This window comes from Haliaeetus albicilla, chromosome 9 (genome assembly GCF_947461875.1).
Source record: "Haliaeetus albicilla chromosome 9, bHalAlb1.1, whole genome shotgun sequence".
Lineage (NCBI taxonomy): Eukaryota > Metazoa > Chordata > Aves > Accipitriformes > Accipitridae > Haliaeetus > Haliaeetus albicilla.
In genome coordinates, this window is record NC_091491.1 from 9,723,199 (window position 1) to 9,738,453 (window position 15,255).

The following is a 15,255-nucleotide window of genomic DNA, read 5'->3' on the forward strand; positions in this document are numbered from 1 at the left end:
CTTCTTAAATCTGTTATCCCAGAGGCACTACCACTGTCGCTGATGGGCTCGGCCTTGGCCAGTGGTGGGTCTGCCTTGGAGCTGGCTGGCATTGGCTCTGTCAGACACAGGGGAAGCTTCTAGCAGTTTCTCACAGAAGCCTGCAGCCCCCCTGCTACCAAAACCTTGCCATGCAAACCCAATACATCATTACTGGAGTGTATTGCAAGCAATGTGTTGCCCACAGGCCCTGGGTTGTGGATGACTGTTAAGAGGTTCTTGCTGAGAGCAAGAAACTGCTGTGGGGTGAGCAGGGAGGATATAAGGGGAAAAGAGCAAATGCAGGCTGGAAGGGAGTCTGGCTTGCAGCAGCCAGATTGAGATATGGCCTGGTGCTAATTTGGTAAATTGTTTAAATGATATATTAGAAGCTCTGATGAAGACAGCGTCTGGAAGGATTAGCTTCATTGTCTTTTCAGCCCTGGGATACTGGTCTGGATCCAATTTTGTCATTTTGATGAGAAAACCATAGTAAAACATGATGTCAGTGATACTACAGTTAGCAGGGAAGGTGTGTGGATGTCCTTCTGTGAGGGCATGTTGCTTTTCTGACTCACCAGTTGGGACACAGACCTGTTAAACATTCCCGACATCATTTTGCTGTGAAGGTCAAGCCCAAGACTGTCTCTTGAGACTATTGGAGATCTTTTGTTGAGAAAATGCCAGGTCAGGAAGGTGGTCTTTAGTCAAAGGCATGAAAAAGGCATCAGAGCTGAGGCAGAGAACTTTAGTCTGGAGTTGAACTTTCCAAGAGATCAGATGTGTGGCTCTGATGCTGCTTGAATCCAGCTGGAGATGGTGGCCCACCATGAGCTTGTTTAAAGTTAATCGTAAGTGGTTTTACCTGAAGCAGAGAAACTTGGAATGTTGACGCTGGTCAAAATACACTCCGAAACAAAAAATCCTATATTGCTATGTCAATATTGTTTCTGGTTTTTGGAGCTTCAGGAAAGCTATTTTTAGCTGCTGTTTGTTTTTTTGTTTTTGTTTTTTTTTTTCCAAAACCAACTATAACTAAAACCAATAACACTTTACACTTGGTAAAGTCCTATTTTCTTGGACATGAATAATCTCGGTAATAGCTTTAGTAAGGTAACTATTAAAGGCTTCTCAGAAAAGCCTTGGTAGTTTTGTTCATTTTTGAATGAAACTTGTCAGGTATAAAAGCCATGGCATGTCTGAACTGCTGGGGTGTAGCTGAGCCTGCTGGCAGCCTTGTGAACTCTGTGCTCTCTCGTGCTTTAGCAAAGAGATGTGTTGCCCTGTCCAGTTTGTCTTTGCTTAACTCTGGACACTTGGCAAGTTGAAGGTGTGATTGTGGCTCTGATTAATGTGCCAGGCTGAGAGGCGCAGACAAGATTTCTGTAGAGAAACTCATGACTCAGGGTGGCACTGATGCTAATGGCAGGCTGAGATGTTCATGGGATGGAAATTCTCTGGTCTCTAGCGTGATGATGGCAGTCGTGTTAGTGCAGTAGGAGCCATCCATGCTAGGCTGTCTTTCATGCCTGGGTTGTGAAGCATGGTATCAAAGGTAGGCATGGGCAGAAAGGGCAGCTATGAGCTACCGTGAATTCTGCTGTGCAATTGCTACCTTCCCTGACTTTCAGAAGCTGCCTTTTATTCTCTTTCCAAGGTGATACCTTTCATTTATTGAAGGGTCTGATAGAAACAAACACTTCCGTTTTGGTGAGGCTGTTCCGTGCACTGATACGACCTGCCAACTGGCTTTTTCCAAACCACATTATTTATTTTAGCATCATTAGCAGGTTATCAGGGCTGAATACATCTGTATGTCTGAGTCGGATGAATTTTCTAGGCGCTACATGCGTAAGAGTTTCCGTGTGCCTGCCAAAAGATGGGAAGTTCAAAAAGTGGGTTGAGTGCTGGCATGTGAGTGTGACAGCCTGATGCTGGCTTCTGACTTTATTGCCAGCCCTGTTGGGATGTGGGGAGCCCAGGCTGTCAGAGGACACACGTGTCCATTCTGGCTTGGGGAAGAAGATAATGCTGTATGGTGAGGGTGTATTTTGTAGAAAAGATGGCAGAATAATTAATGCTTGAAAGAGAAAATAAAATACATTGCTTTGGAAGCAGAGAATCACTTTTTGGGGGAGCGTTAGACCTGATCTGCGCTTTGTGTCTTCATCAATGTATGGCTTTCAGGCAGGAATGTGATCTGCTCTCTTACTGTGCAGTTTTGGTATTGGCATAATTAGATAATGTATGTACTAAGTCAATAGGTCTAGTTATTTTCTCTCCTGTTCGGAAACAGCTTTCTCAAAGTAAGTAATATATATGGAGAAGTAATTGAGTGGTCCTATTGCTCGTGTGGACGGAGGAGTGTAGCCCTCTAGTAGATGCCCTGGAATAGCGTGGTAAGAGTCACGCTGATGGGGGGAGCTCATCAGGTTTTTAAGGTGTTTACATGAGGGTCTGTGGGGTCGGGATCATGTGGCTTGGTAAAGGAAATGTGGCTCAATATCTGTAATTAAAACTCAATAAAAATAAAATTGAGAGAGCTTACCAGCAATGGTAAGTTCCTATAAATGACACTAAGATGAATTATACCTATATTGAGTTCAACTTACAGCTAAAGAAATGTATTAGAATGGCATTAAATCATTGCATTAATATTAAGAGGCTCAATCTGTATAAACTCAAATAAATCAAAAAGGGGGCTGCTGTTTGACTGTGAGTGATAGGTAAAGAATTTTTCTGCAGCTGTTCAAATCTGTAACTTGCCAAGTACCTAAGACTGAAATTGAATCATCTTTTTACTCCTGGATGCAGTGTACAGAAGGCTTTCTTGTGATACTTTTCCTGCTGGCAAATATTTTCTTCCTTCCTATAGCAAAGAGAACAACATCAACAAAGGTTTTTCCATAAGCAGCACTTTGAATTCCTAGTGAGAGAAATTACAGAAGACTAACTCAAGCTGCGTGCTGCAGCGCAGCTTCCCAGGACTTGAGGTAGGACCCAGACTTCAGAGCTGTGTTCTCCAGTCCATTCAGGTGCAGTTATTTTTAGGCTGGGAAAACTCTTTCTCCTTTGCATAAGCAGTTTTCAGAATTTTTAGTGATTCAGAATTGGTAAATCTGTAACATCCCTACCCTGGAATACAGAATCTGGAGATTTCTGTATTTGACTATCACTGTTTCCTGTAGGAGAATATTACTCTGTTGATACTTGTTTATGTACAATTTAATATTAAGCAAATTAATAACCACCAGTCATTCAAGATAAAGCTGCAAATTTAATTTTAAACATTTTTAAGCTTTCTTCCTTGAACCTAGGCTTTAGCAGAGATAGGCTAAAAAAGGTTTAAATCATATGCTGATTCCTTGAAGTACAAATCTTTAGAAGAACCCTCCCACTTTTCTGTCTGTCTTTTCTCAGCACAAGTATCTTGGCAAACCTGTAGGGGCTTCCAGTGCAAAGGCAGAGGCAGCTGCTGCTCAGTGTTCTCATAGCAGTGATCAAAACACAGCTTCATACATTCCTGACTTATGTTCTCCTAGAGTCTACTCAGCACACTGAAAGCTTTAAGTGTATACATGGGAGCAAATGGTGTGATTTATTCTTATTTCTCTGTGGAGGGAAAAAATCTGTGCTAGTGGAAGCCTAGCAGTAAGATGAGACCCTTTCCCATGCACCACGCTAGTGCTGTGAATTGATGTAGGATGTGTAGATAAAAGCGGAGGTTTTTTTCCTGTACAAAACACCTCTATTTTGAGAGATTTGCTGGGAGGGCTGTTTGCTATGTCCAAGCAAACCCTGCGTGGGGACAAGCTGAAGAGTGATGAGTGCCTTCCTGGCTCAGCTTGTCCCTTTGATGTCCTGTCCCAGTATTGCTGAGAACTGCCAGCTGAAACTGCACAGTACTAAAACCCTGTTAGTGCAGATCTTGATTCTTTATGGAAGGTAGGTATAAGTGTGCTTAGAGGGCTTAAACTCCTTCATGGCCTCACAAGTAACCTTGTGCAATTAGTCAACACCTTGAAATATGTTTTCGTTATATTTGTTCTGACATTTTCCAGGCAGCCAGGTCCAAAAGTCAACTCACTTGTAGGTATTGGAGAGACACCTTTAGTGCTAGGAGAACTTGGTACGAAAACTATCTGTTCTGGTTTCATTAGATCTGAAACAGAAAATACTCATATCTTCCCCCCGCCTGCCCCCATAACTGTTCCAGCTTCAGTCCTCTGGTTGCAGCGCCAGTGCTACTGTCTCTAACCCTCTGCATCTTATCTCCAACAGGTTGGTGGGACAAAGACAGGAGTTGTGCGCTACGTGGGAGAGACGGATTTTGCCAAAGGAGAGTGGTGTGGTGTGGAGCTGGATGAACCCCTGGGGAAGAACGATGGGGCGGTCGCTGGTACAAGGTACTGTGTGTTCTCAAACCCAGCCCTGGGGCATGTAGGGTCCTACACACCTCCTAAGGTGGCTGGGGGCCAAATGCCATTTGGACCTGGGAGGAAGAGTTAGGGCTGTGTTTGTCTGGACATTGTGGGTTGGGAGGAAGAGTCCAGTTTTGAGTCTTTTAGGTTTTGGGATAGCTTTGTAGGGAGATCAATAGAAACCTCATCACTGGAGCATTTTAAAGCAGGATCAGATAACATCTGTGAAGAAGTAACCTGAGGGCCTTCAAGAAACAGGAGAGAGTAGGGAGAGAAGATAACTTATAGTGGGATTTAGTTTTTGCAAGAAATTGATTCTGTGATTTTATTAGCTTTTGCTTTCTACCGCACGTTCCCTTCATAAACTTTCTTCTTGCGCTATATCTATAATTCACCCTGTCAGAACTATAGAAGATAAAGATTTGACTCAATTTTTTCCTCGGCTTAATTTTATTTGTTCTGTTCTTTCTGGGGACAAATTTCCAGAGATCCGAAAGAACAATTGGTGGTCGTTGTCTGTCCTTGTACTAATTCTGTAGTGTGACAGTTGTCTGCTGATTGATCTTACTACCTCTGACTCCGTAGTCACCTCCGCTATTTTTTTTTTCTTTCAAAAAAAGCCCTCATTAGTATCTATAAAACTAGGCAGGGATGTCTTGCAGGCAAGCTGTTTCTGTTCATGTGGAAGTTAGGTAAGGGAAGGGCCCCCAGCCTCAGATCTTGAGCTTGGGGATGTTCAAATTTGAGTTATACAGCAGCACTTTGACCCTGCTTCAAATACAGGTGGAACTGACTCCTTGTCCTTCACAAGTTCTTTTAGTGGGAAATACTGTTGATTTCTTGGAGGTTCTTAAGGGAATCTTGTGTCAGAGGTGAGATTTAACTTTGAAACTGAGGAGCTGAGAGTTCCTCCCTTGTTAGATGTCAGATTCTGTAATAAAGGTTTCTTTTGTTGGGTCAGCCTAATTTTGTCTAGCAGCCATGTGTTTTCATTTAAAATAAGAGAAACACTGCCTTGTTTGATGTCAGGACAAGAAAGCAGTAAATGATTGGCAGCAGGTAGCTGTGTTCCAGCCTATTCTCAAAAGAAAGGAACTGGAATGGTAGAGAATAAGTCACAGAGTGAATCCAAGTCTCTGCTTTCTTTATCATACACCACAAATTATCTCTAAGCTTTATCTTCAGGATGCTCAGAAGTGATTTGTTGTCTCTGTGCACGTGGAAGGTGTGGAAGGCAGATGTGAGTGTAAGGGTGCCCTCTCTGTCTCTCGTCCTCACAACTCTGTTGCTGTGTTTTGAAAATGCAACTTTTGAAAGTCATCTATCTTCTGAAACTGCTACATCTTAGCTGAGGTTGTTAGGGTATGTGCCCTGTCTGCAAGGCTTCTCCTTTGTTTCACACTTTATCAAAAGCAGGAACAAATGAGCTCCACAGCAGGGGTTGGGGAGCAAGAGTGAATTAAGAGGTTTGGATTGAACAGGGGAGATTGAGGGAAGTCTGTAAGGCATCCCTGCCTCTTGCGTCCAGGCTGATTTTGCAGATCTTCTAGCAATAATGGATACTAGCCTATACAGCGGTGGTACACGTGGACTTTCCAGCTGAAGGGCGCTCTGTCCACCAAGGATCTGGCTGCAGGTTTGCAGCATTGTGCCTGTTTGTCCTTTGAGCCTTCATCCAACCTTCTGATTTTCTTATAGCATGTGCCGATTTCAACAGCAGTGTTTTGGAGGAGAAGCCAACATAGTAAAAATGACTCCCTTGGTGCATGGAGGCACCCCTCAGACAGTCTTCCCCATGTTTGCCATGGCCACATGGGATTCCTGATACTGCCCTGAGCTTGTCCTGGCAGAATCGGTCCTGTCCAGGACTCTGGAGTCTCTCTGCTTTGGTAGTTATTGCCATCTAGTGAGCATCCGTGGCCTGGCTGCCCAAGACCAGCACTTGCTGCCGCAGTAGCACTCTGCCACAAAAGGAGAGTTGAGTCCAAAGAGCTGACTCTGAGACAGTGGAGGCTGGTGGAAGTAGGAGAGGCAACATGTGGGCAAACAAGCGAGCAAAGGACATTGTCACCGTCTTTGCTGCCATGGGCAACTCCAGTTGAGTCAGTGGTGAGTTGGCTGAAATTTGGGGAGGGTCACTCAGATTTTCCTGCAGGTTCAGGAAGGGGCTCCAGGTCTGGATGTGCATCAAGGGAGGGTTGAAAGGCCAGGGTTTCCCGAGCAGCTTTTGGCTCTCCAGTGGAGGCTGCCTGCAGGTTGTTGTTCAGTAGCAGTGCCCGAGAGGATAGGATATCACTGTGGTGAGCCCCGCTCCGTACATCAAATGGGTGCTGCTGAGACACTGAGGTTTGCTGCATCTGCTTTCCTGTCTGCACAGGAGACTTGAGAAGTGCTGGTGTGGTTTTTTTGGTTTCTTATCCACAAAGCCAAGCGAGTTCTACGTACTTGTCTCTAGTATATTAACCTTTACCTGCTTATTTTACTGTTCTTCCTTCTCTGCCTCTATGCCCACTAAACTGCTCATACTTTTGCTTTTGCATAGTCTGAAACATGTCAGCCTTGGACACTGAGGTGGTTTTTTTATCTATTTCAAAATTTCCTGTGCTGTTTCCCACCTGCAGTTTGCATTGCCATCACAACACCATTTTTCTTCCCTCTTCCTTTTCTGTAATGTGAGTATAGAGCTCCTTAGCACTCAGTGAGAGCAGCTTTTGGATTGCAAGCAGATTTTTTTTTTTTCTGCCAAGTGTTCTGGACCCAGTTGCTGCTTCTGAACTATAAAAGTTAATTGCAACCACTTCCAGTCTGGACTAAAAGAAAATGAGCAGACATAGTGGTGCAAGTTTGGACTTGCAAAGAGCTGTCAGGGGGCTTTGGAGTGACTTAGCCTTTGGCATTGTTGCAGAGCCACAAGTACCAGTCTATGCTTAGACCAGTGGAAGGGGCTGTGCCATGCTGTTGGTCCGCCTGTGCCTATGGCAGTTTGAGAATATGATGCTGGGCAGGGCTTTGGCGGGTTTGCAAGAGGTCAGACTGATTTTCTTCCTTGAGTCCCTGATCTGCAGCAAGGTCAGCCTGCGGTATGGCTGGTTTTCCAAACCCAAGGGCCTGTGTTGGCAGCAAGTGGAGGGGACTAAGTGATTTTGGGTTGTAGAGGGTTTATTTTTTAAAGATTGTTACAGAAAAAAATTAGGCTTGAGCAGATGTTTGAAAATGAATCACTTTCTCAGCTGGCTGGAGATCAGGCTGTTCTCTGGCCTCCCAAGTACACAGAGGTCTGCCTGTGACACAGCCGTGTGGCTGCCAGCACGTAAAAATAAAAGGATATTGGGGAAGCAGCTGCTCACATCTGGAGAGAGGGGACTTGTGCTAGCAAAGTTGCATTTCTGTTATTTATTCATTAGGACCTGTTTTTTATGTTAACATAGGACAGACTATTGTATGGCCCAGTAGTTAGTCCTAGCCTTGCTACAAAGCCTGTGAGAAAGAACTCTTAAAGGAGACAGTTTTCTGTGTTGGCTACTCCCTTGAAACAAGGGGATGCAACGCCTGGAGGTGATTTGGTTTTACTTGCTGCAGTGCAGCTGGCCAGCAACAGATAAACCCTGGCTTGAGCTGGTCAGCCCAAGTTCTGAAGGGGTTTCCAATGTTTGACACTGTGGGTTTTGGCTCATTTGTATTCTGAAAGAGGGCTCCAGAGAGACATAATCATCGGCCTCACTGCAATTGTGGAAGAGAGCTTGCACTGTAATTATCTGATCCTCCCTTTTTTATGCTTGTTTCTAAGTTTGTTTGCATGGGAACCAGGTTCTCTTTCTGTGCCACCCAGAGGAAATGGCACACACTGGAGTTTGCTCTAATGGTATTTTTAGCATCAAAGTTAGAAGCTGCCGTTTCCCCGTTTGTTTTGGGAGGAAAGATTTTTACCCTATAGAACACTTACACAGAGCTGTGTGATTCAGATCTTTTTATTTGACATGCTTTACTACATGACTTTCTTGCAAAGCAGGGTAGAGAACACATGCAGGTTTTGGGAAGGTTGGTTTATAGGGAAGGAGTGCATGTGCTTTCTCTGTGTTTATGAACTGGGATCTTTGTGCTATCCAGGCTACCAGATGGGTCTTTCCTGGCTTCTCATCGAAGTGCAATAGTGTGGCAATTGGGTTTCCCTGTGTAAGCACCGCAAGTGAAAACATGAAGATTGCTACTACTCTAAGTGGCAGGAAAGGAGAATAATCCAACTGCTTGCATACAGGAAACAACATCACAGCAAAGCACCAAGAGATGAGCTGAGGGCCACGGTTGCGTATTGCTTAGCAGTGCCATTCTGAGAGGCTTGGGTGAGATGGATGCTCTACTGCTTCTGACTTGGTGCATCTCCTGTATTACAGGTATTTTCAGTGTCCTCCCAAATTTGGCCTCTTTGCTCCCATCCACAAGGTGATCCGGATCGGGTTCCCATCAACCAGCCCTGCCAAGGCAAAGAAGAGCAAACGAATGGCCATGGGAGTGTCTGCCTTAACCCACAGCCCCAGCAGCTCCTCCATCAGCTCCGTCAGCTCGGTGGCATCGTCTGTTGGGGGCAGGCCAAGCCGCAGCGGGCTGGTAAGTGACTCTTTCTACAGACTGTGCAGCCTTGATCTACTTCTGTGACCCAGCTCTACAAAGTGGGAGGGTTGGGGTTTTGTTTCAGCAGATGCACTGGGGCAGCTGCTCCTTCACCATCAGTGAGATGAGGGGAGTGGAGTGTGGGATGCTGTTAACCAGCTTACAAATAGGATTCCCTCCATGGACACGAGAGTCATAACAGACACGGAGCAATTGTGAGCATTAAAGAGCCTGAACTGCTACTTGCAATGGGACGAATCTCAGCTCCACTGTCAAGAGCAGGTTTTATATGGGATCCATGCAGAAAAATGGCATTGCTTGTTGTCCCGTGTGGTCATGTAGCAGTGCGCTGCTGTATTGAACAGCTATCCAAAAGCTTCTACAATGACTGCGTTCTGCTGTGGAGGGCTGACACTGTCCTGAATTACATGCCTTATGCTTTGGCAGGTACTCAAGAAGGCAGACACCAGAGCAGGCAGCAATATTGTTAAAACCTCTGACTCTGCCATAGTGTGTGCTGCATCTTGGCTGGGGACGAGGGTGCAGTATCCGTTACTGGGAGTGGATCCAAGTAACCCATACCAGTCTTCAGTTGAGATCAGTCCTCCCAGCTGAGTTCACTGTTTGGGACTGTACCAGTGCAGATCATCAATAAAATACATTTAAGGCGGCAGATGATACAACACATGATAATCTTTCCTGACCCAGTTCCCACCCTGTGTCCTGTCCTTTGGGAAATGGTCCTTTCATTGCAGTGTAGAAGAACTATTGAGCTTGTGAGCAGTGTTCAGGTGTCTTGCAGACTTGTTAACTCCACTGTAGGGTCCAGAACTGGAACTGCAGCTCTGTACAGCCTAATAAATGATCAGTAGGTGGCTGCATTCCAGATTTAACAGGGGACTTTAAGCTATTCTAGACTGAGAAGGACATAGCTTTACCCCTGCCTCTTTTTAACTCTTCTTCCAGCTGACAGAGACCTCTTCTCGATATGCCCGAAAAATCTCTGGCACCACAGCTCTCCAGGAGGCACTGAAGGAGAAGCAGCAGCACATCGAACAGCTACTGGCAGAGCGTGACCTGGAGCGGGCTGAGGTTGCCAAAGCCACCAGCCACATCTGTGAGGTGGAGAAAGAAATTGCCATCATGAAGGCCCAGCATGAGCAGGTAGGAGGTGATGTGGCTTTATTACCAGCGCTCAAATATCTGGCATCCTCTGAAAGTTTCAGATCGTAACATTACCCCTCTGTAGCTTCCTGATGTGAAACCTGGGCTCTGAATTTCTGCCTCTTATGTGGATACAGCTTCCTGCATGGTGGGTTAAGGTGAGGCTCTTTCTCCAATCCTGCCAGTGTCACGTGTGCTCTCTCTGCCCCAAGCCAGGAGCAGAAAAAGGGCTGTGCCAGAAAAAAGACAGTAGATAGTTTGTGTCTGGGGGATCAATACATTTGAATGCTGAAATGCGAGTGGAGGGCAAACTTGTTCCCCTTAGTCACCCAATCTGGCTTTGGCTGAGACTGCATTGCAGTGGTTTTTTGATGCTATCGGACGCTGCTGAGAACATCAGCTCAGTTCATATGTCACTGCTTTCCTGCCAGAGGATGTTTTTATCCCATTAAGTCAAGAGATCTGTAAGGAAAACGGGGTGATCATAGTAGCTTTTTTTTTTTTGCACAAGCATTTGTACAAATGATATTTTATGCACTTGAATGCTTAAAGAGAGGAGTTGTGTTTGTGCTATTCGTCAATGTGTGGCTCTTCATGACTGCTGTTGTCCTAAATTCTTTGCTCGTGTTGATAAACCCCAGTCAGCTACTAGGGAGCAGGGTTAGCACTGCATGCCTTTGTGTGGTGGGCCACACCTGCCTGTCAGAAATGCAGGAAAAATTGGCAAATCAATTGGAAGCTGCCCTCTTCCTTGTGTATAGTATTTTCCAGTCATTACCAGTAACGAATTAACACAAGTCTGAACTGTCTCATGCTTCTTGACCAGGGCTGAATTGCGCCTGGTAACCTCAGACCAGATTTTCAAAACTGTTCAGGCTTCGAGTTCTTAACTCTTAATCAGAGCTGGGTTCTCCAAAGGGTTCAAGTCAGAGAGGCAGTGAAGCATGGATCAAATTTACAGCTGCTGGAGATTGAGCAATTTTTTTCTTTTTGATGCCTACATACTGGGGTCTTTAGAAAATCTACCTTCTCACCATAGCATCCTCTGAAACAGATCATCAAAGACTTCTGTTCCCTTGTTTTGATCCTTTTTTAAACTCTGTACTTCAAACATTGTTAACTTTTGTGGCTCGGGCTCTTTTTTTGCTGCAGTACGTCACGGAGGCAGAAGGAAACCTCCAACGAGCACGAGCTCTGGTAGATGGGATGCAGAAGGAGAAGATTGAGCTGCTGAACCAGCTGGAAGAGGAGAAGAGGTAAAGCAGGAGTGGTTGGGTGTGGAGGAGAAGTCATGGGGGAGATGAGGATCTTACCAAAGAACATTGTTCATTGGACCTAAGGTGAAGAAAGTGGCCGGGAAAGTAATCTTTGGATGTCTTCCAGTACCTCAGATATGCTGTATTTCACTCTCCTGGCCACAGTGGTGTGCCTGCATGTAGGGAAGGGGTGTGCTGCTTCAGGTAGTGGGAAGTTTAGAACAGTTTTGCTGCAGTTGCACATCTGATGTGACTCTTGTCTAGGGTTGGGCATCCAGCACTGTGACTGCCCCCGTTTGCTGACAAACTGCTGCTAATCACAACTGAACAGTGAAGTATTTCCAATTAGTCTTGTACGTTCCTATGTCTTATGGCTCTTAGAGGAGACTCAATGCTATATTGTTCGGTGGGGTTGCAATGCGGTAATTGATGTGACGTGAGCAGTCTCAGGTTTTTTGAATATGCTCAGCTGAACCTGCCCTGCTGTTGCAATGCAATTGAGAGGCGGAAGACAAACAGCCAGCCAGGGCAGCTCGTACTCAGGATAGGGGCACCTCTGTTTTGTTGCCAAAAGGAGTTTCATGATTTGACACTGTTTCTTGCCAAATGCGTGTAGCACTTCTTAAGAAAAAAAGACACCATCAGCTTCCATTCCTGCTGGCACTTCTGTCATGACCCTGATAAGTATTTGACAGGCTGCTTGCATGTCCAAGAGCACTTGACCATGGCAAATGTTGCAATGACAATACAACGGTGGCAAACAGTTGATCTACCACTGCCAGTAGAAGGCCAAATAGTCTTGGTGTCCTTCTGGGCGGGGATGTTATTGAGGGTTTTCAGCCCTCTTCCTTGTTGTTCGGTTCCTGACACAAAGCACGGACAAGCAGCATTATTTGCCTGAAGGAATGAAGGGCACCAGTAATATCAGTTGCTCTGAGATTTGATACCGTGACCAAACTCAGCCGTGTCACTGTGTAAAATGGAGTTACTCAGTAAAGGTGGGATTAACTGATGGCAAGAGTGTGGATAGTGACAAAGCCTTGCCTTCAGATGCTCTTGGCTAAGGATACAGTATATCCTTATATAGGATACAGTACAGTCTGGATAATAAACAGAACTGTGAAGGTTGGGCCATCCCAGACCCCTAACCTTTCTGTACAACCTGGCTTTGCTAAAGACCACTTCTTTCCCCTCTATTTGTGATGTGCTGATCTTCAGGTCATTCCTTCTGAGGAAGGGAAGTTAAACTGGAGTACAGCCTTACTTTAGTGTGATTCATCACCTCCCCACATCCCAGAGGCCCCATCCATGTATATATGATGATACATACATTTCCTCTCTGGGTAAGAGTGAAGATCTGCTTGTCATTCTTGGAGTCCAGTTGCTTCATCTATATAATTAAACTCTTCAGTGGGAATAGAAAGACATTTCTATGTATTAAATAACTGAAAACAGCATTGATTTCAATTGAATTATGCCCCTCCTGAGGACAAATTGTTCTTTCGTGCACAAGTCTCCCCGTTGTCCTGGTAGGCAGCTCACTTTCCCAGCTCCAGGAGGCCCTTTAACCCAAGACAGCCAAGTTCTTTCCTAAATATCAACAGATGCTTCCTCTAATTAGAGGAGGTTTAGACAAGGAAGCTTGTTTATGAAGTTAGATACGTACACTCATGGCTATTTTTATCTGTAACAGAATCAGAGGCTTTACATCTGGCTACCAGCTCAACATCCTCATTATTGTCTTTTTTTTTTAAATCAGTAAAGAGAACAAAGAGGACTGAGTTTAGCAGAAAATTGAATTATTTTGTATTGTTACTGGATTTTCTCTTCAGACTTTGTATAAGAGTCCTAGGCATGTCTGTGTTTGTGCATGTGGTTTTATGTGCATCTATGCATGACTGGCCTATACAATCTCTGGTGAAGGCTTTTCTGCCAGGGCAGCGCACCGTTTCCATGTTGTGGAAACATTAAGCATTGCACACCGTCTGCCAAGGAGGCAGACGCTCTGGTTCCCTTGGAATATTTTGTATGGAACCTGCGTGTTTGGTACAGGAATTGCCCAGTGCTTGGCTACAGGATAACAAGGTCTAAGTAAACCAGTGAAACCTGGTTGTGGTTTTCATGTTTTCAGGATCCCAGTGTCAGTGAACAGTAGTTGTGCTTGCTGAGGGGTGGTACAACAGAAACAGCATGTCTGTGAGTGTGTATCTTGCAAGGAGGTAAATGTTTGCTCTGTGTAAAGCTTGCTTATTAACTGTCTTGCTCCATGGGTCTTGCTGTTTAGCTTCCGCTGAGCTGTTTGTATACAAAGATTGTCTGTATCTGTCTCCTCTCAGGCTTTGGTTGTGCAGAGGAGGCCCATGTGCAATGGCTGCTTAGAAATGGGATGCTGATCTGGGTGTTACCGATTGCTCTTTGTGTCTTTTCCCCTCCCCAGGAAAGTGGAGGACTTGCAGTTCCGTGTGGAGGAAGAATCCATTACGAAGGGGGATCTGGAGGTAATTCCTAACACCCTTAACAATTGCATGTGGGGCCTCACTTGAGTAATTTCTGCCACCTTTTGCTCAACTCTAAACAATACTTAATCTTTATTGATGGCTTTGGACCTGCTGCGAACACTGTGGTATAAACTGTGAATATTGTTCTTTGGTATGTTGCCCAATGACTAATAATGCTAGGAGCTGCCTAGAATTAATCACATGCAGCCAGCCTGGCTTTAAATGTCACCATGAGTTGCCAAGCCATGTTAAAATCTGACTGTATCTGAATGCATTTCAACATATGTTTTTCCACTGTAGAAATGAATTGACTGTTCAGTCACTGTCCCTGCAGTGTCCTGCTATTAGCAGCTAATGGGCACACACAATCTCCCAGTCAGATGCTACTCTATTCCAGCCAAAATGCCGTGTATCATTCGACCTGCAGTGTCCTCGTGTGGAGTCCTCTGCCTACGAGTGTGGGGTTTGACACTAGGATACCCTTTCATTTGGAAGGGCTGTTGCTCAGAGCAGTGCTGTTGCAGTGAGCGTTGTGCAAACTGGAAGTGGTGTTGGGAGCTTGCCCTTGAGTGGGAGGCTTTTCTGTGGGGAAAAAAAGGAAATGAAAATATTTCTGTGAAAGCAAGGCTCTGCTCTACACGTGGAAATCAAGGGACTTTCCCTTATCTTTAGCTATAGTGCTAGGTTAGTAACAGCCAGAAGTGTCAAGGGACCTGCTCCTGTGCTTCGCTGTCAGTAATATCAATAAAAGCCCTGGAGAACGAGAAAACTAGGTGATGAGTATGTTGCTATGGCTTTGACCCTCTTGGCATAAACCTCTCCTCTTTATCCGGAAGCTGAAGCAGAGTAATGCATTTGACGGTATAAATCAGCAATGCGCTGATAGCAGACCTTTGCTAAAGGACAGCAAGTGCAGTTTCTGCATAGTGTGTGGGTGCAAAATCAGGTTTCTATTGATTCCTGAGCTTATGTGACAGGTTTCCCCCAGTGCTTTAGAGAAGGGTGGTTGATCCATCCATCATTCCTTTTGAGAGCAGCAAATTGCCCCTGTGTAAGCTTTAAGTGTTTAAACCTGGCTGTGTAATAATGGTAATGGGCTAGCTAGCAGGTATCTTTAGATATATTTAAAAAAAAAAGCCACCACATTTTAGCAAGATGGTACGCTGCTGTGACATAAGTGCTCCTATGACTGCAGGTCCCAAACTGAGGATAGATCTGATTTTCATTTGGGCTGGGAAGGAGTTGCTTTGCAATGAGGATGTGGCCAAGCTTCTTGCAGGCTGCCAGAGT

The 15,255-nt window shown here is 45.0% G+C and overlaps 1 protein-coding gene across 4 annotated transcripts in view; it reads left to right on the forward strand.

Moving 5' to 3' along the window:
- Positions 1–15,255, forward strand: part of CLIP2 (CAP-Gly domain containing linker protein 2) — an 82,396-nt gene that overhangs the window by 46,494 nt on the left and 20,647 nt on the right. For all 4 annotated transcript variants that reach the window (XM_069791475.1, XM_069791478.1, XM_069791476.1 and 1 more), the window contains exons 4-8: positions 4,300–4,424; positions 8,831–9,044; positions 10,014–10,211; positions 11,364–11,467; positions 13,905–13,965. In XM_069791475.1, the coding sequence (XP_069647576.1) occupies positions 4,300–4,424; positions 8,831–9,044; positions 10,014–10,211; positions 11,364–11,467; positions 13,905–13,965 (702 nt within the window). The remainder of the gene's footprint in view (positions 1–4,299; positions 4,425–8,830; positions 9,045–10,013; positions 10,212–11,363; positions 11,468–13,904; positions 13,966–15,255) is intronic.